The sequence below is a fragment of the Pezoporus occidentalis genome, unplaced genomic scaffold (genome assembly GCF_034315485.1).
Source record: "Pezoporus occidentalis ecotype Australia unplaced genomic scaffold, CSIRO_AGI_Poc_V1 ctg39, whole genome shotgun sequence".
Taxonomy (NCBI): domain Eukaryota; kingdom Metazoa; phylum Chordata; class Aves; order Psittaciformes; family Psittacidae; genus Pezoporus; species Pezoporus occidentalis.
The window spans coordinates 2,931,433-2,956,333 of record NW_026915713.1 but is presented as its reverse complement, the minus strand read 5'-3'; the positions used below and the strand labels follow the sequence as shown (position 1 = coordinate 2,956,333).

Genomic DNA, 24,901 nt, shown 5'->3' with positions numbered 1-24,901 from the left:
GTTTAAACCCATTATGCCTTGTCCTATCACTACAGTCACTGATGAACAGTCCTTGTCCAGAATCTGTATGCCTCCTTCAGATACAGTTTTTTTTTTGTTGTTTGTTTGTTTTTTAAATAAAACAAAAAAAGGACAGGATGTTAAACCCTGAACAACAAAAACAGCATTTCTACAGTATATTATATAATAAGGTGCACTATAACATCTCGTTGAAGTTCACAGGAATTCTGTCAATCAGCAAAGATCGAAACCTAAGGAATTTTAAATGAATACGATTTTCCAAATGCCTCTTCATGGCTAAAAATTCATTTTAATTTAAACTGCCTTGTTTAAAAGAAAATTTAAAACTACATCTGTCACCTTATAACTCTGTAATAGTGGCACAAATATTCATCTGAGTACTAATAAATCACATCGAAGTTTGTGACTAGAATCTTATTGATAAATACAGTTATAGATATTTCTGTCAGTAGACTGCATTTGATTTACCCTGGGGGATGACCTATCTTTTTTAATTTTAATTTGAGCAGGGAATCATGATACAGGAGGGAAATCAAACAGATCTTCTGTGACTACTATTGTATTTTTTACCTTGCTGCAGAAAACCTGGCAGAACTAGTCCCCTGAGCAAGAAGTAAGGATTGCAGGTTCACAAAATCTTGGCAAAACTGTATTGACTTCAAAATTATGTTCACCTTGGGTCACAGTGGGACTGAAATATAGAACTGAGAGTATCCAGCTGGGCAACAGTGGCTTATGGGGGGAAAAGGAAGGACAAAAGTAGAAAAAGCAGCTTTCATTGGAAGTATTTAGCCCTATCTCTAGTGATAAGGGCAGTTGGAGAGGCTCCTTCCTTCCTCCACTCCACCTGCCAGGGTTCATTGCACAGTCACTTGAGTCACACTCTAAAGCAGACATACAAAGTGGTCTGTTAATGTTTGATGTTAAGATGGATAATTTTGCTAATATTCATCAGATAAAGCAGCAATCCCACAAAAAAAAAAAAACAACAAAAAAACAACAAAACCCAAACATAACAAAACCAATAAGCAAAATAACACCACCCATTTTCTGTTGCTGTCTGTAACGTTGAACCCCAACTTGCTTTAAAATATTTTGCTGTCAGGGAGTAAATTGCCTCATCTGCTCACCACTGCTTTTTGAGATCCTTATCCTGAACAATATGGAGTGGATCCCACTGAGCCCTGAAACCCTGTCAGAGGAAACAAAAACTGAAAGAGATTTGTACTTCGCAAAGGGGCTAGACAATTTTCTGAATTTTCAACTCGGTCACAGGAATCAGCATGAAAAGTGTTGCTTTGATTCTATGCCTCAAAGGCTCCAATATTTGAAGTAAACCTCCAAATTCACTAGAACACACACAAAAAAATTACCAGCTCAGCACACTATGAATGTCAGAAAGGGGGCATCTCTCAGATTTCTAGAAATGTATAATTTCAGCAAGTCCCAAGGTGTCCAGAGCTGATGTTTATGAAATTCTGAGAGAATCTGCCAAAGGAAATTCAGATATCCAGGCAGGGGTGGCTGCTTTGGTGTTCAGGCACAATGATTTATTCGTGGTTATCAACTGAAAGGATCAAATAGGTGCATCATTGAATGCTGAGCTCTCTCTAGTAATGTCAGAATAATCCTGTGCTTGCAGTGTAGCAGTTCATACAGAGAGCCAGGTCTGATTCCTTCATTCATACAAAATTGTACCTAAAGCCATGGAAGTGCCACAGGGAAATCAGGAACTAATCAGTGTAACTTGGGAATGGAAGAACCCAGCCTGGCTCTGACAAAGAGGAGCATATAGTTAACATCTCTGACCTTGATGCATGTTGATTCTTTGTTTCATCACTTAATTTCTACCTTTCACCAGGGTAAAGGCACATCTTTCCTTTTTAAGAGAAATTTGGAAGCCATTCACATAAAGTTACATCAGGCAGGTGTATCACTTTGTCATACATTACCTGACAACATGACAACGCCTCACATAATGTGTTGTAAAACAAATAATTACATTAACTTTCCTCTGTTGCTACTTTCTTTATTGTTATGGTAAACGTATGCAGATGTAGAAACAAAACAAAATTCTCAACAGGTCATTGGGCAGTCTATATTTTCCAAAATAACTCTGCTAGAAATACACTACATAAATGTTACTGACAAATCCATGAAGACTATCTGAGGAGAAATTGGTCCTTGGTAAAGAAGGATTTAAACTAAAATAAATCTTTAGCCATGATAAACAGTTAGAACATTCTGGGTGTAGATTAAACTTATTTTATTCTCGACAGTCTCCTCCTAGTAGTGTGAGATTCATCTGGAATTTATTTATACTGCATTTTTGTTTTTCATGGATGGAATTTGGTCCTTGACAGCTTTAGCTCCATTCTCTCTGCTTCTTCCCTACTACCTTTTTAAGATCTTCATCTGTTTCCTCCTGGGTTTTTTTACCTTTCTTTTCAGATTTAGTTACAGTCTGAAGAGCTTTCTCCTCCTTAACCTTCGGTTTGGCCTTTATTAGCCCAACTTCTGTTGTTTTAGTCTCTGCCTGCTTGACTTTCTCAGTCATCTTTGCTTCTGCTTTTCCATCCTTCAAGTCCTTTTTAACTTTTGATTCCACTTTAGTGCTCTTTACTTTCTTCTCCTCTGCAGATGAAAAAGAAAAAGCTTTCAGTGTCATTCTTTCCTCCCCTTCCCAGACTTCCTCCCTCCCCACACCAGTAATATCCAGTGCCACTTATTTTATTTTGTGCTTTCACTACTAAGTACTTCTTCATTATTAACAGATCTGATGAAAAGTATAATCCCCCCAAACCAGACTTAGAAATATGAGATGCAAGCATTTTATTGTCTTAGGTCCTGTAGCGAGTATTTGACTGATACTAAATACAGTAGGCTATGGTAAAATATATAAAATGTTTCTAATGACTTTCTAACTTTCATAGTATAAACTAGGGAGGCAAATGTGGTTCACTGAGGAAAAAAAGATACAGAAGGTACTTCCAGGCTAAATCTGAGTAACTTTAGACTTCAGAGATCAGAGCTAAACAGCTGTAAGCTCTAAAAGTAGTTGATTTAAAGTGTGGCTATTTATAAGCATCACTTTTATGCACTGATTCTACTTCTCTGCTGAAGAAATATTGAGTTCTTGAGTTTCTACACCAGTTCCCCAGGCTGAAAGACTAGTCTGAGGCAATCCAATTCATATTGCACCTTACAGCAGAGTGGAAAGTTTCCAAGGAGAATTACTAAATTGTAAATACCAGTGTCTGAAGCTACACAGAGGTTGGTGAGACCAGGAGTATTCTTTCTGCTCACATGTATCAGAAGCTTTTTCTCATCTGAGACATGGATGTTGACAATATGTATGTTTCTAGTTTACTTCACTGGAACATCCAATAGTAGACGCCACTGAATATGACTTAAACTAATCTTTTTAGCATGATGTTCACACTCCTGTTTTCTTCATAGCCTTATTACATAAGCAAAACCCGTATGCCACAAAATCTGTCCTTTGTAATGCTCTAGCCTTCTATTTCTATTAAGCCACTGGGCTGACTAGAGCAATTTTATCAATATGTAAACTGAATAGTCCTACCTATTTTAAACCAGAATACAGATATTGATATGAGGGCATTTCTACTTCCAAACAAAAGAGTAGCATGACTAAGAATTGATGGCTAATGAAGAAAGAATTTGCTTAACTAGTTACAGTGAAAATGTACGTATCAGATCACTTACAGACAGGCCTACTTCTTTTCCCAGGAAATGTTTCACATCTTTAATTCTCATCTTTGAAATTTTAAGAGATTTTAGAAGGATCATGCAGAGAACTAACTCCAGAATGTTCTAAAGACATTTTATTTCAAATTATATTTAAATTTCATTATAGTATTATGTAGCTGATTTTTCACACATATTATATTCTCTGCTCCAGTAACAGAAAGTTTATTGTTTTTAATGTAAATTCTGGTTAAAAATGTAGTATAAATAAATAAATAAATAAATACCTTTGGGAGGAGGTTTCTTTTCAGCCTTTTCATGTCTTTCAGGTTTGTCTTTTTGAATTACTAGAAATGAGTACAATTGTTCATTAGGGGAAAAGAAATCACAAAGAATAAGAAAATATTGCAAAACACAACAAAATCATGGGAATTTTCACATTTCTTCATGATTCCTCTGTTTTGCTTTGCAAAATCCTTGCTTCCTTTCTCAGGTTCACACACTGGGGTAAAAACCTTCAAAATATCTGTTGAGACTCACTAACCAGAAGACAAGTCGGTCACACAGATCTGAAGCTTTGCAGGGAATGTTTACACTGCACATTCTAGATGACACAGATTTCCTCAGCTCAAGCTCTGAGCAGCCATGGGCTTGATCTTGTGCTCCAGCCAACAGAAAGCTGTGTGGCTACATTTGTCTTGCCGAAAGGTGCGCTTCTTAGCTTGGGCTCACTATCATACAAACACCACCACAATCCTGGTGCTCACTTCAGAGCCCAGCTCGAGTGGGTTCATGTCTGCACAGGATACACTGTGTAAACATGCACTGCTATGTCCCAGAAATGTTGTCGACATTTTTTGCAGAGACTCCTATCTTTCCTCTCTTGGTTGCCATCCAGACACATAGCTGGAACAAAACAGCCTTGAGAGTTAATTACACTTCTTTCAAGAGATAACTACATAGCAGCAACACCCTCTCTAACTGTATTCCAGCCTGGAATACCTGCCTGTATAAGCCATGATTGATATTTAAACTTTTCTTTTCTTTTTTTTTTTTTTTTTAAGATACTGTCCTGGGTTCAGCAGTAGCAGTCATTTTTCTCCTTCTCAGTAGCTGGTGCAGTGCTGTGTTTTTGACTTTTAGCCTGGGAACAACTCTGATAACACTGATGTTTTTAGTTGCTGCTCAGTAATGTTTACTCTGACCAAGGACTTTCTGAGCCTCATGCTCTGCCAGGGAGGAGGGCAAGCTGGGAGGAAGCAGAGACAGGACACCTGACCCAAACTAACTGAAGAGGTATTCCATACCACAGCACGTCATGCCCAGTATATAAACTGGGGGCAGTTACCCAGAAGGGTGAGATCACTGCTCGGTTGAGCTGGGCATCTGTCAGCATGTGGTGAGCAGTTGTGTTCTCTTCCGTTGTTATCTACCTTATCATTATAATTATTGGTGGTAGCAGTAATGGTTCTGTGTTCTACCTTAGTTACTGGACTGTTCTTATCTCAACCCGTGGGAGTTACATTCTTTTGACTCTCCTCCCCATCCCTCCAGGAGCAGGGGGAGGACATGGGAGGAGTGAGCGGCTGCGTGGCTGAGTTGCTGACTGGGCTTAAACCACAACAGATAGCTGTTGCTTGGATGGTGTGTTTAAACAGCATTCACATCACAGATGCTTTCTGCAGGCTTTAACAGGGGCTGGAGAAGTACCCTCTCTTTTCACTGAACACAGAGTGACTGTGGGGGCAGTAACTACCAGATTTTCAGTACTCCTGTTCCCTGAAGTTGGCCTGGACCTGAGCATCCTCATCTTTTATTGACTGCAAAGTGGTTGAAATAGGCCCTTAGCACCCATGGTAGCTGATCCAGTTTAGAGCAGAGCCCAGACAAAAGGGAGTGAGCTTGGGAATAGATATAGCTCAGCAGCACACTGCCAGCAGAAATGTGCCTTTGGAAGCACTGGGACAATGAGTGCCCTAGTGCACTGAGTCTACCCATAGTGACTTGCATGGCATGGAAACACACAATAGAGTGTAGCAGGTCTGTATGTCACATCACAGCAGCAAATCTACTTAGCTACAAAATGGCCAAATTCTTCACAAAATTTTCCAGCCAGTGACTAGAGTCATGGCTGTTATTAAACACATTAAAGCTCTAAGTGATTATTTGGTTAGCTAGCAGAAGATAAATGGGCAAGCAGGCTGGCTGCTCATTAGGAATATCTCAGTGATTCTTGGAAGTTATTTGCTTTTCAAAACTACACAGACACTATTGGCATTTATTTTCTCTGGATAACTACAATGTGATTTCACTTTGTTAACAGAAAATTGTACATTTTCAAGTTAGACACTGAAAGTAGAAAAATGACCAAATATCCTCTTAAAAGAGACTGTACAATGGCTACCTTTCAAAGTTTTTTGAGGCTTTAAGTCTTCATTCTACCTCTCTGTAATTTTCTGTAATCTCTTTCTTCCCTCTTATCCTCTCTTTCACATTTGTCTTCAAGAGTAAGATCAGCTCCAATAAAGACTGATTTGTACATCTGAATCTATACTGTCTGAGCAGATTCAAATTAAAGCTAATAAATTCATGCATCCCATCATCATGAGATTAATCTAAATGCCATAACAGATTGATACTAAGATGTATTGCATGATACTTTTTTTCAAGACTTAGCTGAGCAAAAGTAAGAAAAGTCAACGACTGAAACCTAAATTCATTACAGAAATACCTGGCTTCTGAAAAGCAATGTGCACTAAAGAAAAAAAAAAAGAAAAGAAAAGAAAATCTCAGAGCAAATGCATTCAAATGCCAAACAATAAAAGAGTTAGACTTTAAAAAATAGCAAAACAGGGCAAGCTGATTGGATTTTTAAATCCCCCTGCCCAAATCATGGTTAAAGATGGTATTATAAGTCAAAAGAATGCTGAAAATAGCATCTCACACATGATATTGCTTTAGAATATATATGATAATTAGTAGATATGTAAATCTTAACCAAAGCCGTGGAGGACAGTACAAATCATGTACTGAAATGAAAATGTTATTGCAAAAAAATAAATGTAGGAAAATGAAAATCTGTTTTTGGATGTGATAGAAGATCCAGACTGAGAGACAGTAAACACTCCTGCATTAAGTCTGCACCAGATTGAAAACTGATACATGAGAGAAAGCCTTCTTTGCAAATAAATTACTGAATCCCACTGTGGAGTAAAAGACAACAAGGAATGCAAATATTATAGTCATAGGCTTATTTCTTTAGCTGCACAAGAATGATTCATAATTATCTCTCTGCATCAAAACAAGAGAACTAAGCAAGAAGTATATGCTGAGCAAGAGTTTACTCAGGAGTTGATCAAGACCTAGTCAAGCAAAAGTCAGAGCACCCAAAAAATGCACAACTTGAACTAGAAGAGCTTTATACTTTAAATAGTCGTCTCCATGCTCTCCCAAACTATATAAGCACTGAAAATCTAAAATTTTGCAAAATCTAATAAAAATCTCCATTACCTTTAGAAGGTGCTTTCTTTTCATGTTTTTCTGGCTTTTCAGGTTTCTCTCTCTGAATAGCTAGAAATACATAACAACAACATTAATGGTTATTAAAAGACAGAAACGTTGTTTTTCAAGCGAGAAAAGTGAGATCAAGAAACACAGCTAGGCACCACAGCTATCCATACAAAGAACCAGAAATATTGATTCAGCTGCTGCTGCTGCCTGCTGTTGGTGCCGAAACACATGATTTGAACTTTCAAAAACTTGTCTGTGATCCCTGAGGTTTCTACCATCAGCTGGGAGAGGAATGGCTTTTCTGGCATGATTGTAATTCCATGACAGAAGTTAGTCAAGAAGAGTCAAGCTTACTGATGTTGTTTACTGGTTCTTTTGTTGTTGCTGTTGCTTTGTTTTGTTTACACTGTCATTTATTGTTTATTTTGGTTTATTGTTATTTTTGAGCTTTCTTGTTTATGACTTTGGTTCATTTCTGAAGGATTTTCTAAACTCCACATAACAACTAACAGTTTTCTTAGCTATGAATGATTAAACACTATAATTAATTACAGATCTAATTGCAATGGCGTTATAACTAATGCTCTTTGGGGCTTTTTGTTTGCTTTTAATTTCCACTTTACAAATTGAAATAAAATACACTGTAGTTACTAGATTTCTAGCTCAGGTTTCAGAATGCACCTGAGTTGTGCAGTAATCACTGAGCTGTGGTAGTCTAGAATATTCTCCTGTGTGGGCCCTGATTTGCCATTTTTTGAGATTGATGTTTACAAAATAACTTGTCCATATCTATGCAGAAATGATTTTTGTATGTGATCATATCTCCTGAGGTACCCTACAGGGACCAGGCATATAAAAGCACTCAGCTGCCTATTTCACTCCAGCATATGAGTTTATACTAAGAACAAATAAAATGCATGCATGAGCATTACTATGTTCTCTTCAGCCTTGTGTTGGTGCTTCAAAAGAAAGTAAAAGTTGTGGAAGATAAAGCAGTGCTAGATACCTATTTACTTCAAGTAACTGTTTAAAGACTTAGTCCTGCCTTATTCAATACCTATGCAACCGCCCTACTCAGTATTATATTTAAAATGTTATTTTTTCACATGGCCTACTTCATTACCTTTGTTTACAGGTTGTCAGGTACATTTTCCATGATGACCATACTCTTTTAGCAACATAATTACTGTGAGTGTTGGAAATACTCAGAGATTACTGTGAGATTATCTCTTTTCCTCAGACAAAAAAACAACAAACAGAATAGAAAGTGTTACTCAGCCTATATGTCTGCAGACCATTACCTGATGTAATGAATCTAATTAATAAAGTTCTATAACATTTTTTCCAGTCAAGGAGATACATAAATGGAAATTGAGTAGACAATTAGTTCTGGTGTACCTCAAAATGTAAAATAAATTCTGTCATTAAATCATTACCTGCATGCTTTTCCTTTTTTCCATGTTTGTCTTGTCTTTCCAGTTTGTCTTTATGTGTCACTAAGAAAGAAGAAATGTGTTCATATATGTTAAAAAATCCTGTGGAAAAACTTAAAAAATAATTCTACCAAGATAAGCCTTAGGAGACAAAACGGCAGACTACTTTACTCTTAAGATGTCAAGAGCATAACTACACATTATACTACACTGGTGTGATCTGACAACTCTGGATAGCAAGTTACCGCTTACCATCCAAGTCACCGTAACATGCCTTAGCTGTTTACTACAGTAATATCATCGCTTGCAATTGTCTGTCCAATCCTGGAGAGAGATTTTCAGAAAACTGTCAAGGACTAAAGCAGAGCTCACACTAAATGCTGTTGCCTGCACTGGGATGAGGACACCACCTGGGCCTCCCCATACTGTCAGGCAGAGGCATGTAAGAACCCTGGAATCAGTGCTGGAGCCAAAGAGCATCACATGCAGACATGACACATCTGCCACTTGCCAGCTGGCTTGAAATGGATAACCAGTAATGGATATGGATATCTAGTAATGAACACTAGCTGAGATCAGGCCCTGGCAATGATGATATAAGAGCCATAATTAGACGCCCAGTATGTGCAAAGTAAAAACTAACATTATGACAGTGGAAAATGTATTATGCTACCCAGTTATTCAAATAACATTTTCCACTCACTTTTCTTAGAATTTTACACAATAATTTTCTGGACAATGGGAAATAAGCATGCAGATTTTAGAGCAATTCAGAAAAATGAGCTGTGAAACTGCAAGCTACCTTTAACTTTTACTCCTGCAGAGATTGCATCCAAGTTTGGTAAAACTCCATTTGCAAAAAAGAGAAAATAAGGAAGCTCTTTTACACTACAGTGAATTCCATATCTAATTGAAACAAAAGAAGAAGGGTAGGAAATGTCCAGGCTTTCACATTTTTTTTAGAAATATAGTGTGTATAAGAATGAGCTCCTGACATAGCTGGCTGAGTCACTTGTGACTGAGACACTTTTAATTGTTCTCTGTGTCATTAGATAACTTTCCTAAACTTCATCATAGAAGCTGATTAGAAATTAGAATAGTATGTTATTTACTCTCTGTTACCTGAATCTTGAAAAGCAAATGTATATAAAGTGGAAAAGAAGCAGTTAATATACAGGGATGCAGTGAAACTTTGGAGTCTCCCAGTCACACTACAATTAAATGGGCCTTAAAAAAACATGTATCCATAGTCATAGTTTTAAAATACAAAGTACAGTGTGAAAACAATGTTTCTTAGTACTGTAAATACAGAGAATCCCTATATGCAGCACTGGTTTAGTAGTAAATGTGATAGTTCACTAAATGAAACTAATACATTCACTTAAACATAAAACACAGAAAATTAGTAGGAATTATGACAAGTTAAAGACAGTATAATAATACTTATTCTTCTTCATTGGCTATCTGAGATTGGCTTTCATTTATTATTAGCTTTTAAAAACATTAAATATCGTTCTCCTACCAAATCAAATTGAAGAGTTTCCCAAATTTTCCATAAAATAACAGAGAAATTTTAATGACACATTCATGTTTTAAGATGGGACATTATTGTCTTTTTTCTGCCATTTTTCCAAATCTCAGAAAAAATTTCTCATGTTACCATTATTCTATTTTCTAGTAATAAATATTAATTCTAACACACACTTGAACTTATGGGCCTGGCATTAACCCCTAGAGTCCATCTTGCTAGCTCAATGTATTTTGAATTAGTTATATAAAATGGGAATCTCCAGTCAAAGACCATTAGGAAAGCCTAGTCAAGCGCAAATTTTGGGAAGGTGTATGTTCACTTGGGTTGTGAGACTTGTGTTCTTGGTCTGAAATAAATCAACCACTGCTGGATATCGGGTCTTCCCTTTTTTGGGTGATTTATTATGACCATTGGCCTATTCATTCTTCCAGAATGGGTTTCTTCTTTCAGCCTGAAACTTCATTAATCACATTTTTATGTAAATGACATGTTCTCAGAAGGCTTAAAGTGTTTTGACAAGTAGGCATATTTCAACAAATGCCATTTTGCCAAAACATCTTTGACAAGATGCAAACTAGATGGTGGCCTTCAGAGCCCAGAGCTAACTCATGACTTGTGGGTGGAGAGGAAACAGTGTCTGATTCTGACTCCTATAACAGGTCGATCTGTAATTTGTTGCTGGCATACATTAACGGCAAATTAGTAAATCATCTCTGAAATGAATCTGGGGAATTTTTTTTCCAAAGGCAGGTGTCTGGAGCAGAATACCTCCAGGGACCATGTTCTGTATGTTAAAATTTGCTCATTACATTTTGCTTAGAAGTATTCCCAAAGATGAATATTATGCTTAGATTTATTAAGGAAGAATAAAAAAGATATTTATGCTCTGGGCATCTTTTACATAAGTTAATAATACAGTAAAAACTTATTCATAAATCTCTGAACATAATTTTAGCCTTTTGCTCAGCAATGAATTCAAAGTGATTTTAAAATACTAATTTTCCTTCCAGCTGGCTTTCACACCTCCTCCATCCTTAAACGTAATTGGGTTTACAAGAAGGGTCTAAAAGTCAATACATTACATTGTTTTGAACCACTGGCAAAAAGACAAGGAACATACTGAATACATACCCTTCAGGGGTTCCTTCCTCTCAGTTTTTTCTGGTTTCTCAGGTTTGTCTCCCTGAATTACTAGAGATACATATATAAAAAAAATTACACAATAAATTTGTAATCTGGAGGAATTATGTATACTTATTTCACTAAGGTGATTGAGGAAAAATATTTGTAAATTCAAATAACAGATTTTAGCTCTGAGTCGCAGGTACTAGATAATGTATAGACCTCCTTGATGTCAATATTTAATTCCAGGTCCAAGGGAAATATTTTTCATTGGGTAAGACTTCATATGTTAGACCATATTTCTGTAAAATAAATGATTATTCAGTGACCTTAATCTAATCTGTGAGATCTCTTTTGGTCTCACTATACAAGCAACCTGACTCTAAGATTTCTGACAGAGGGAATTATTTTCAGTATTTGAGAGTACAGATTTCTCTTCTTAAAAAAAAAAACTTAAGAAAAAAATGCTTGCATATTGCTTTCCGTGCTGTTTTTTCTTTATTTTTAGCTGTTACTTAAAATGGATTAAAACAACCACATCTCTTTTAATCAGAGCATAACCTCAGGAAGATAAGATGTTCAAATCATGACAAGCTACATGTCTGACTAGAAACAGGCAAACATGAATCCTTAGGGACTATTGCCCACCCAACTTTCAGTCCATTTTTGGACAAGACTATGCTCCACATCCTGATGATTTAGATGACAAAAATTTCCCATGTCAACCTCTACTACTAAAAGGCTAGCATACTGTAATTTCAGGGGCAAAATATTTTCTTTGTAATGCTCAAGTTTCTGTCAATGAGTAAATCACAGAAAATATAACTTCAATTAGAAGGCAACTGTGAGCTTTATACATAAGCACAGTAATGGTTTTGCATACATTCATCTCACCAGCTTTGAAGCAAATGTCATTTCACAGAGGTGCAAGCATTTCTTTGTTGGTTAAATATGTCCTCATTAGAAAATAAGTCCATGTCTTTAAGAAATAACAGTACAAACATTCAGTAATTTCTTTATGTCTTGCATGTGTTCGCATTATCCAAATACATTTCCAGTCATAACAGGTAAATTATTGTTGATAACAATTAGCAATGCAGTGAAAAGAGATTGAAGTGAGATTTTTCAAGGTCTTTAAGGAATATGGACAGCCAATTTACAGTAAAAAAACAGGCTGTGAAGAATGCAGCAGCACCAGCAATGTATTACTGAATGAATTAGAGGATGTAATTCATTCAATTGCTTTGGGATATCCAGTAACTTACCAAGGGAAAGGCATCTCCCCTCTGCCTATCTCGTGCAGAACCTAGACTGAACATTTCTGCAGAAACTGTAGCATGCTTTTACATCTTACATTTGTATTAGCAGGTGCTAGCTTTGTACAAAACACTTTGAGCTAGCGTGTTGTCAGTTTTGGATAGGAAAATAGCACAGTTTTGCAAACAATAGCTCTGTGATGGTCAATGGCATTGAAACTTGAGCTTCTGCACATCAGACAAAAGCCCTTGTAGTCTCTATGCCAAAAACCATAGCTGAACTATGCAGAATGGACTGGCAATCAGAAAGCTTGCTTTCAGCCACAGAACATCTTACTTCTGTAAGGGAGACTGTTGTGGGGTTTTGTGTTTTGTTTTGCTTTGTTTTTAAATTTATTCTAGTTTCCTCATGACATTTCCCTATTTTGTGCTTTAGAAAAAAAAACACAAAACCAAACCATAAAAAAAAACAAGGCAAAAAAAATCCAACACAAAACAACAAAGAAAAATGAGCCTTGAAGGACGCTAACTGAATTGAGTGTCAGCAGACCTTAAAGTGGACAGAAAAATCTAATTAATGTTCCTTCATGTTATCCCCTTACGGTATAAGGGGATAAAAAGAAGGGAATTTGTGTGAACTCCAAGTTAGAAACACGGAGAAGGGACCACTTGACTCTGTCTTGAGAAATAAAAGGAACGATACATCTGGGCATGGAGCCTGGAATGTGGATAAGCAAAGACCAGGCTGGCGGAAGCATAAGCTATTTTTCTTTTCCCTATGATAGGCTGAAGGCCATCTCTGGCTAGTTCAAGAGCCCTATTCTGTATGTTGATATCCCATAGTCTCAGAGTTTGCTAATCTCAGATTGCAGTGTTTGCCATTACCTCTTATGGACGCTGTCAAAGCTGTGGCATTTGGGTAGAAACTTATCTGGGAAGGGCAGATGCTGCCAAAAATTAGAAAGCTCATTTTTCAGGACTATGATGACTGCACATTTTTGTCTCTACCATCACAGTGAAGAAGGGCCACCAAAATCCTGAAGCTTTTGATCTGACAAACTTAAATAGTATTTTTCTTTTGCATTTTAACTCTGCTTCCCCCCCCCAAAAAAAAATGTTTTCATGTTCAGCATCATATGTAGTACTCAAACCTCTGTCATAGATAATATTTCACTGTCTGCAGATCTTTACCAGATTTAGACCTGTGGATGTCTATTTCTTTGTAAAGGATTTAATACATGTCCTTTTTCAAGCCCGCAGCACTTATGCGAAAGAATTAGGTTTTGTAAGTAAATCAGGCTGGCCATATTCCCATGTTTACGTGAAACAAATCAGAGTTAATAAGATTTTCTTTTGCATATAAAAAACCAAAGAGAAAACACATAAAAATGTTTTTAAGGCTGCTAAGTGAAGCACTCTTCAGCTGAAAAATGCTGGTACTGAAACTGTTCATTCAACTTCAACCATTCAATTTGCTTTATGATACACTATGTAATTAAAACATTGCTTCCTTTCTTTTTATAATAGGATGCTGGATTTATAAAAAAAAAAGTGAGTAACTAAAACTAGTGTTATGACAATTATGTAAGCTAAATCTGTCCCACAACTTAAAGAATATTTCTTGGACTTCCTTGCAAATACTAAAAAATTATAAGCTCTGACTGAATTGTTATTAGCTTGGAAAAAAATAAAACACCCCAAAATGACCCACACCACAGATTTTGAAAATCACTGGAACATTTTTATATTACTTTGAATGAAAATTCAGCTTGAAGCAAAAATATGAGCATGAAAAATTTCATTCTCAGTGACCAGGGTGTGGCATATTTATAAATAATCTAAAATAGGAGTTGATGAGAAAATGAACATGAGCTGGCAGTGTGGGCTTGCAGCCCAGAAAGCCAACTGTATCCTGGGGTGCTTCAAAAGGAGCGTGACCAGCAGGTCAAAGGAGGTGATCCTGCCCCTCTACTCTGCTCTTGTGAGACCTCACTTGCAGTATTGTGTGCAGTTCTGGTGTCCTCAACATAAAAAGGACAGGGAACTGTTGGAACAAGTCCAGAGAAGGGCCACAAGGATGATCAGAGGACTGGAGCACCTCCCTTATGAAGACAGGCTGAGAAAGTTGGGGCTGTTCAGTAGCAAGAAGAGAAGGCTGTGTGGAGACCTCATAGCAGCCTTCCAGTATCTGAAGGGGACCTATGGGGATGCTGAGGAGGTACTCTTCATTAGGGACTGTAGTGACAGGACAAAGGGTAACAGGTTAAAACTTAAACAGGGGAAGTTTAGATTGGATATAAGGAGGAAATTCTTTCCTGTAAGGGTGGTGAGTCACTGGAATGGGTTGCCCAGGGAAGTTGTGAATGCTCCATCCTTGGCAGTGTTCAAGGCCAGGTTGGACGAAACCTTGGGTGGCATGGTTTAGTGTGAGGTGTCCCTGCCCATGGCAGGGGGGTTGGAACTAGATGATCTTAAGGTTCTTTCCAACCCTAACTATTCTATGATTCTATAACAGAAAATTTGAAGGTAATTTATCAACGTATTCCAAACTTAATTGTATAGGAATAGTTATCTACTTCACATAAAATTAAAAGCAAGTAGTATATATGTGACACATTTTTCTGAATTTCAGTCATCTAATAGTATATTTAATTTGCAATGAATGGAAGGTAGTGAAGCAGGATATAATTTAATTTTTCTTCATTAAAGTGTTTGAGATAGAGACTTCCTCACCACAAAAACAAGTGCAAAAAGAAGAGATGTAATAAGGAGGCACTAATTTTTTACCTAAGGGATCTAAAAAGTTTCCAGCTGAGTAAGTCTGAAGTCTGATGCTTAGTATAAAAGTAGGTGGTGAGCATGATATGCACAAAGCAGAGATTGCTTGTTCCAGCTAAGTACTCGTTTACACAGCAACACTCAGAAAGTTAAGATAAATGAACTAATACAATGAAGTTTGAGTGCATTAGTCAGAGACCATTAAATCTCTGTGTAGATTTTTTTATTGAGAAGTAAAGTAACCTTAGAAGTAACCTTAGATGCTATGAATTAATTCTTCTTGAATACTCAAAAAAAAAAAAAAAAAGAGAAAAAAAAAGGAAAGGGGCACAGGCTCCCAGGTCCAAAACAATAATTTAAGAAAATCAGAGTAATTAATGGGCCATGAAAGCACCTGCACTCACTCTAAATCACCTCAATTACCTGAGGAGGTGGAAGAAGATTGCCTCTGACTGCCCAGGTCCTCAACAGCTGGCACTAGGCATGCACACTCTGCTTACTGCAGCTGCTAACCCTGTGCTGGATTTAGCCCTGCAACACTGAATGTAAATGCCTATATAAGAGTGAGACAAGGTCTCATGAGTTACATGTTTATATAATTTAGAATTAGATTTAATTGTAGCAGTCAAAAAGTGTTACATCCATCTGAAATGAGATTTAGGTTTAACAGCTCTTGGTGGTAGTCAAACTTCCCACAGCACTGGCTTCATCCTAGGCTGCTGTAAACCCATACAGCTAAATAAATACTTGACAGATGTATCTTAATCACTACAGCTACATTGCTATCTCTACCATGTTAACTAGTTTGAAGTTAACTCATGTATCTCTGTAGCCATACCTCCAGAAATTATGCAGCCTTGTGTCAAACATTAATATGACATTTCATTTGCTAATTTTGTCAGTGTGCATGTGTTTCTAGTATACTGTGGATTTGTATGGTCCAGGTCTATTTATCTTTTTAGCTGTCTGAAATACCTTGCCTTCCAGTTATAACAAATTAAATTATGGGGTCATATTATACTTGTCTTTATAAACTCGTAATTTATCCATGTGCCAAAATACAGACAGTTTTATTCTGTGATTTTTAAAATCTGCCCAAAGAAGTGGTAAATGCTCCAGTCCCTGGCATTGTTCAAGGCCAGGTTGGACAGAGCCTTCGGTGACATGGTGTAGTTTGAGCTGTCCCTGTCCATGTCATGGGGTTGGAAATAGATAATCTTAAGGTCTTTCCAACCCAGCCATTCCATTATTCTATGATTCTACGATTATCAGTACCACCCTATTGACCACTTAATAGAGGCAGGAGGGACAAATATGTGCCGTGAATAGCAAATGAAATAGTTCTGGAGGGCCTGGAATCTGTTTGTCAAATCAGGCTAAATTCAGAGATACTTTCCGAAGCAAAAGAGAGAGATTAGTGTTAATTCATAGGCAAACAAGTATCTGTCCTATAGTCACCGGGACTTAATGTATGGTTGCCACAGGTAACATTTAATCATCACATTGTCTTTTTCCCTCCCTCACTCCAACAGCAATGTATTAGTGAAGTGTATTTGGGAAAAGCCACACTGTAGATCAGCCTTTTCCAGTTTCTTCTTAATGTCTGTGGTAATAAAATATATTTCCCAGAAACGCAGGACAATTCATTTCATTGTTAAAATCAGTTTTCCATAAAAATCAGAAATGTCCATCTGGATTATCATTGAGCCTTCCATTAGAGAAGGTATTTACATGTACTTTGGAACTTGATGATCTTCAGGTCCTTTCCAACCCTAATATTCTATGATTCTATGATTCTATGATTTTATTATTATTCTTCCCTGTTTACAAAGTATTGCATAGTTATGTTTTATTCATTGATTGTAATAGTAGTAACAATTATGACACCTGCTACTTAAACAGACTTCAGCAACAGCTTAGAGTTTTATGTCACAAAATGACAAACTCACAGGACAGCTGTCCCAGGCTGAGAAAGCCCTAACCCTCAGCCTTTCCTCTTGGGGCAACTGCTCCAGCCCTGACCATCACAGTGGCCTCAGGCTGAACTCAGTACAGTTTACTGATGGCTTTCCTGAACTGGGAAGCTCAGAACTGGACACAGCATCTAGATGTGGTCTTATGCGAGATGAGTACAGCGGGATATTTAATACCTTACTGTTACTGATGGGCCGAGCTCATACAGTCCAGGGTGCCATTTGCCCTTGTGAAAGTACTAATAAATCAAATACCAAATTGGAAAGAACCTATTTTATAGTGACTCTGTGCTTATGTATGTACATAATTTTGAAATAATTTCAGTGCTCTTAAGCATGAGAAAATGCTTTGGTGAATCATTTCTCATAGTATTTCTTCTTTTCAGGATCAAATTGACTAAGCACAATAATTGAAATATTACTAGCACTTTATAAAAATATTTAATTCAAAGCAAATTTTAGGGCACAGGTTTACCTGACTCTTAATGCCATAAGAATCTTTGTTATAATTTCAGCCACTTCCATCTGGAATTTTCAGTAATTATACCTATTCCTCTTATTTTCAAAATCAGGCTTGTGGGTGGAAATCCCTTGTAAATCTTGGGACTTAGATTCAGGGAGGTTGACTATTCAAAAAATATGCTTAAAATTATTTTTAGAACTCTAGTGTCATATTTTGGGGTGGATAACTGAAATTTGTTTGTGGTGTTTGCATTTATCAGAAACATCCAGTTTTCCTCTGGATTTTTCCTATTAAAAACAATATTATATTAGAGTTGCACATACTTTCTGGAGGCACTTTAGAAGGTAACAGTAAAACTCCCTTAAGATTCATGCCTTTATCATACTCTAGCTTGAGGCCAGATGGAATGTTTTCTTATAATTTTTCCTCCTATGTACAAGACGCATTTTTTGGAACTAAATATGAAAACAAAAAAAAAACAGAAAAAAATCTGTCCTGTGCTTCAGTAAGTGACTGCATAATTAAAGACAGCATTATCAGGCATATGCATAAAGTGACTTAGCTCTATGACACATGAATGCTTTTTTCTGGCATTTTATAAAATCTTAGTAATCATTTCTGCAAAGTTCACGTTCTTCTATGTAAAGCAATGAACTCCCGTGTAGGTAAAATGGTACACAAGAGGCTGTTTTGGTCAAGGCTGCAACTTCATTTGTGTTTTTAGAATACTGTGTGTGAAAAGACCTTACCTGGGATCCCTTGCATTATTGCCGGGCTAGACCACTGATAACCTAAAAACCCTCATTTTCAAACAACATGATTTATTAAGTAGCTGGGACGCAGGTCTAGACACTCCAGATGACCCTGATTAGCACAGACTGGAAAGCTAGGAATAGGGGTGTAAAATACTATAAAAACATATAAGAATACATACAGAACTGAATATAGTTGTGTGAAGGAGCATGTGTGTATATACATACTACTTTTAATAAGCTCCCTTCTTGCTTCCTCCTGTCATAACTAAGCATAGCACTGGTGCATCAGAGAGATGTTCATAAAATTTTATGCAACCTAACCTTTATAGAGGAGGTTTCTTAGGCAAAAAATCTGCACATATCCCAGGAAATATCTTTGTTTACCTGACCTTTGAAAACCAGTCCAAAACAGTTCCTCTGTGGATTTTTAGAAAGTGCCAGTTAGAAAAGACTGAGCAATCTGCAAAAGAGTAGGTTCTTAAAATGGAGGCTTTTCTTATCTCTGATACACAGCTGTCTCACTGTTAACTATGACTTCGTAACTTCGTTAGCACCCACTGGCCTATAAATTTGCTTTTTTCCTTGCTCAACACACTTCACGCTTTTTGCACCAGAGGAAGTTCATCCGCACTCTACTTTCTTGCACCTTTGCTACGAAAAGGATTTCTGGATAAGTTTAGATGTGAAAATATTTTTTATGACTCTCCATTGACAATATAGCCAAACAAAATTACACTATTTGCTAATGTTAAGGTACAGACAATTCTGTGATAATTTACAGCTTGAATGCTTCTATAATGTAAAAGTGATAACATATGTAGTTAACAAATACACTGTATATTGCATATATATGTATATAGGTAGATAATCGACAGAAATACAAAGTCACCTTTTGTTGGTGTTTGCTTTTCATATCTCTCCAGCTTCTGTTTGGGAATTTCTGAAAACAATGCAATGTAAATTTAGCAATATTATAATAAGCTTCACACACAACATATCAGACGCATTTTCATGATAAAAAACACCTACATTCTTTAAATATTATAGGAGAGTAATGTCTTTATCATCTGCATATTCAGAATTATACACAATATAGTTCAATTTTATATACATATGCATATATGGACAAAAAATAGTAACATTAAATGACTTAATAATTACTTTGGATTTAACTGAGCAATTTTAAAGTAAAAAATACATTTTGCTGGTCTGCAACAGCTACACAGTAACATGTGTTGGTCATGAATCAGAAAAACTCATGGTTTTACTAAACATTTTTTTAATGTGTCTTGAGTTACCAGTATTTTATGTTTTCCAAATTACCTTCAAAAGGAAAAAAATGTTCTTTTTACTGCATTTACTAAATTTTTTAGAGCTCACTTGCTGAACTGATAACTCCAGCACACAAGAAGCGATTCAATACTGTATACAGATTACAGAAATAAAAGTTCCCAGGTTAGGGATCATTGTCTTGGAGAATGATTCATTTGCTATATATCAAAGCATTGAGTCTGTATTTTTAGAAGAGGAAGTGGTACAGTATTTACCTTCTTTTGCTACACTATCTCTTTTAAACAAAATTCCTCACTTATGCTATTGATGTTAAATTACTGCTATATACCTCTGACACTAATTTATTTCCTACTGCACCAAACAAAAGGATAACATTGAAAATGCAAAGTGTTGAATTTGAGAAAAAAACAAACCAGAATTAAATCAAGATTGCATAGCACTGTTTGCATACAGTGGTAGAAATTTAAAGGCCGTTTATTACTGGTGTTCAGTAAAGTTATTAAGACTATACAGAGTGCCAGGTTTATGTTATTATGCATATATTTCCTGCAGTAGGAAACTGGTATAAAATACTGGATCAAATTCGTCTTTGACAAAAGCACATGACAATCTCACAGACTCTGTGGGAGATGCTTCTGTAGTTAAGGGTTAGATTTGGCCTGTAGTGTCTAATTAACAAGGAACACTGATCCCAAAATTAATCCAACAAAGAAAATATTGTGCATACTACAACTCAACTCTAAAGAGCTATTTTAATGCCTTTTGAAGAAAACTGAAATTTTCCACTTATACCCTTAGTTCTTTCTTCAGGTTGTAACAGCATGCACATTGCCAAAGAGGTCCAGGCAAGGGTAATTTTGCTTCCCACAATTTTGATCTTAGTATAAGTTCTTGAAAATAAATACAGAATGCTTTTATTTGATAGTATTTGCCATTTGATAGTATTTGCCATCTGGAATATTGATTGTGTCTTGTTTGCAGGAAAATCACCTATTCTATGCTATCAGCCTATGTTGTCTTCGGATAAAGAGAATACTATTTCACTGAGCTAAAGTGCAATATAGTCCAAAATACTGTTAGCTACTAATGTATGGCAGCAAAGTTAAGCTAATTATATGATAACATTAAGCTAAAGGACTTTTGATTCAGTTTTCATCTTGTTCCTTGCAGCCTGGGTGTGTAGCTTATTTATTGTCATATAAACCACAAAGGTTGTGATTAGGAAGAAATCATGCCGTATTGTTTAACTGTATTTCATTTTAGCCTGGATTATTTTTCTTTCTGCAACTGTATGAAGATTCTTTTTCTATCAACTGAGATAATCCAGTTTATAGAAAATCCTTTTCTGGATTTTCAGAGTTTCCCTGTCTCCTTGTCACTTCCTCTGCATTGCAACATGCAGTAGAGACATATCTCACCCAGCTCAAGAGGTCATCCTACACACAGAGGTGAATATGGCCCACTAAGTGATAAATCACATTCTTCAGGCAGTCATCTACACAGACACATATTCCTTAATTGCCTCAAGATGCCTCAACTTTTCTGAGTTCCCACACGTCCCATGTGTCTCACTACAGAAAATAGGCCCCTCTTTATTGAAAACATAAGTATAAACATTTGTTCTTTCAAAATAAAAACTAAAGGTCTTTAAATTTGCTAAGGGTTTAGGGAAATTCTCACTGCTAATTTGACTGCAAAACAGTATGGAGCAATGACTGTAGAGCTGGCCATTTAAATCAGTCTCACATTCTGCCAGCAGTGAAGCTTACTTGACACAAATACTTCAGTAAAGTACACAAAAATGTCACTTTCTAGACAGTTGCACTGAGAATCTCATGTAAGTTGCTGCTACAATTAGAATGCTACACATCACAAAAAATCCTGTGCAAGTTCTTTAAAGTGAAATACAGTGTGTATATTTATGTTTTAACATATCGCAAAGTAGGGCATCAATAAGATCTCTTCATAAGCTTCCTATTATTGTTTGAGCCATCATAAAAAATTGCAGCTTGGAACACATCAGTTCTGATACATTACAAGCTAAATTTTCCCAGCACAAATAAATCTATTCTCAATATATGCTGATCTTGACCAATTTACAAGATAGAAAATAGTGACTCTTCGATAACTGTAAAATATTTAAAATAAGGAAACACATTAGATTATTGGAGAGTATTTTTTTCTTTTCTGAAATTTCAATACCGTTTTCTTCATCTTTAATGACAAATAGCTTTAATTTTCTAGTAATCACATCATATCTTATTGCTAAGTTGAAGAAGTGGCTATAATACCACAGAACACTTACAGGGCCAGTTTAAAGCATGTAATTTATCTCTATCAATGTGACACATTGTTAATAAATCCCAAATATTATGAATTCGTGTTAGAAAAATGACAGAATCAAGCAGCAGCAAGGATAATCTTTGTCACCACGGCAACCATTCCGATCCTTTACGAGATGACAGCATGGTTTATTAAATTATTGCAAGGGAGTATGTATTTTAAAAGCTGTATTTCACTGTTTGTTTTCTTCAGTTATCAAGCAGACATGAAAAATAACCTTTCCCCTTGCATGCCTTCAATTTTGAATGGGTAAGTACTTTATTTCCTTAAATATGGATACTGCTTGGCACTGACTTCTCTAGACTTCAGGTCTTGTGCAGATATACAGAACATGCAGATTGATTAAATAATGCCAAGAAAGGAAGCTAGCAGTCTCCTCAGTGACCATTTCAAGATGCTGGAAGGAGATATATTTGACCATATTGTTAGCAGGCCCATATATCTATGTACTGTTGACCCAAGGCAAGCCCTCACAATCAGCTGATGATCAGTGTCACAGACAGCTTTACTGAAATAGCTGTTGAACATGCAGTTAGTGTACTAGCTTCCCCCACGCCTTACCCAGCTAATCTTCATTAACAGCAGTTCACAGTGTCTAAGGACAGCCGGACACTGGCTGCATGTTACAAAGCCCCAGCTGTGGGAAGATCAGGGTGGGAGAAAGAGAAAAAAATTACAGTTCCCTGAATCTGTGAGTTAATGATGCAGCACTGTGCAGGTTTACATCAGTGTGAAGGAAGAGCACAGCCCCTCATAATATGGCATGAGGTTCCTGCTTCCTGGAACAGTTCCCTTCGTCTGTTCTTGTGTTTTTGATTTTGATTTTTTGTTATTTCCTTTTTTGGTATAATAAAATATATGGCCTTATTCTTAGCCATTTAAATTGTATAGTGTTATGATAGCACCTATAGGACTCAGCCTACATAAATTGTTTTCGGTACCACATGGACTTATAACGATATAATATCCTATCTCCTTAACACAGGAGTTGAAACTTTAAGAGGGGTACATTTATTCTCTTACTGGGAAAGCACAGCCATGCATCTTGCTTCATTAGAGGATGAAGTGGTGTGTAGCAATCTGGCATTGCTAAAACAGCTCCTAGACCTCACCCTCTGCTGAGTTATCATCTTAATGGTGAAATATAACAAAATATATAAAAACAACACCCCCCCAGAACTCCCCACAACAACAAAACAAAACCAAACCAAAAAAAAAAAAAAGACCACAACAGCCAAACAACAAACCAAACAAAAAGTGTCAAGGGTATGAAAGGCAAAGTGAGAAAACAAAAGGATTATTGCCCCCATCTGAAACTCAAAAATGCTTTACTCAAGATAACACAAAAAGTCAGCAAAGGAACTGGGAATTTAACTCTGATTCTTGAAATTCAATATTATCCCCTTATTCTTAAAGCCATCCTGTTTCTACTTAAATACTGTAGTGAGAATAGAATATAGGTTTTATGTATCTTTTAAAGGTATAATTGAACAGATAAAATTTCACTTGAAATTATAATACATTGTTCTAAGAAAACATTACCAGTTGGTCATCTTTTTTCATAGTCTTTTACAGGTAACACAGCAATATACATGGTCAGTGTTTTGACATTCTTTCTCTTATAAACATCCAAGTGTGAAAAGGCAAATGAGTCCTATTCAGACTCCTGGTGAGCCAGAGGTTAATAATTTGCTCCTGAACAGTTAAAACCCTTACAGCTATTACCAGCAATTTAATGGGGCTATATCCTTTTTAGTTTATCAAGACTAATTGGTAGCAGGCAGCTGATTATCCTGAAAAGTTGGTGGAAATAGATACTGAGGGCAAGGTGTGAGTGGTGTTAAAAGCTTTAGAAAATGAGAAGGGTGTAATTTCTAATGTGTTTCTAGATGCTGTCTGTATGAAGAATTGTAGTCAACTCTCCTGCTGCTGGTATCCTCTGGAGAAATTTGCAATTGTGCAGCTGATGTGTATGTTGAATCTAGATAACACCAACTGGTGAAGATGACAGCTATCCTGTGGGGCTAGGAAGAGAATAAAGGAAGTTGTACATTAGAGCAACTTCTAGCTATCTAGTAAAATATTGTGTTGCTGTACTCTAGAAGGAAAAAAAAAACACCCAAGTTTTGCAAGAGAAAAAAAAAACATGGGAGGAAAAAAAAAAACACCCCAAAAACCCCACCAACCCAAAAAGAACAGGCGATATTTAACTGGGGAATTAGATTGCTATATTATGCCTATATCCAGGAGCAAGAGACAGTGTAACAGAAGGATTTAGGTACAGCATTCAGTGTTGGAAACTGAGTGACACATACGGCTAATTTAGGTGACTTCCCTACTAGCTTGCTGGCAGCAGAGTCTTATCCCCAGTGTCTTCTTAGATCTTGCCAGTTTTGAGGATTCATAGCAACTTCACACGGGGGTGCAGAACAACTTTTCCTAAAGTCATGTGTCATACGATCTTTCATGAAAACATTACAGGAAAAGAATTGCCTCTTACCAATGAAAATGCTGAACAGCTTGTGTGCTCATCCACTGTGTGAGATAATGGGCCACAGTGCCTCTTAAATATGATTTCAAAATTATCTATCCGTCTCTTTGGAAATCACAACTACAATTTAAAGTGAGAATGTAGGTTTCTTTTTTCTTTTCTTTTTCTTTCAAATTTTGCCAAATTATACAGTGTTTCTTTCATCTGCTCTATAAGACTGC

General features: G+C 36.5%; 1 protein-coding gene across 1 annotated transcript in view; it reads right to left on the bottom strand.

The window, feature by feature from the left end:
- TRDN (triadin) overlaps positions 1-24,901 on the bottom strand; it is a 95,460-nt gene that overhangs the window by 19,024 nt on the left and 51,535 nt on the right. The window contains exons 6-10 of the mRNA XM_062632538.1: positions 19,443-19,493; positions 8,679-8,738; positions 7,243-7,302; positions 4,020-4,079; positions 2,461-2,655 (exon numbers count right to left, since the gene is read on the bottom strand). Coding sequence (XP_062488522.1) covers positions 2,461-2,655; positions 4,020-4,079; positions 7,243-7,302; positions 8,679-8,738; positions 19,443-19,493 — 426 coding nt within the window. The remainder of the gene's footprint in view (positions 1-2,460; positions 2,656-4,019; positions 4,080-7,242; positions 7,303-8,678; positions 8,739-19,442; positions 19,494-24,901) is intronic.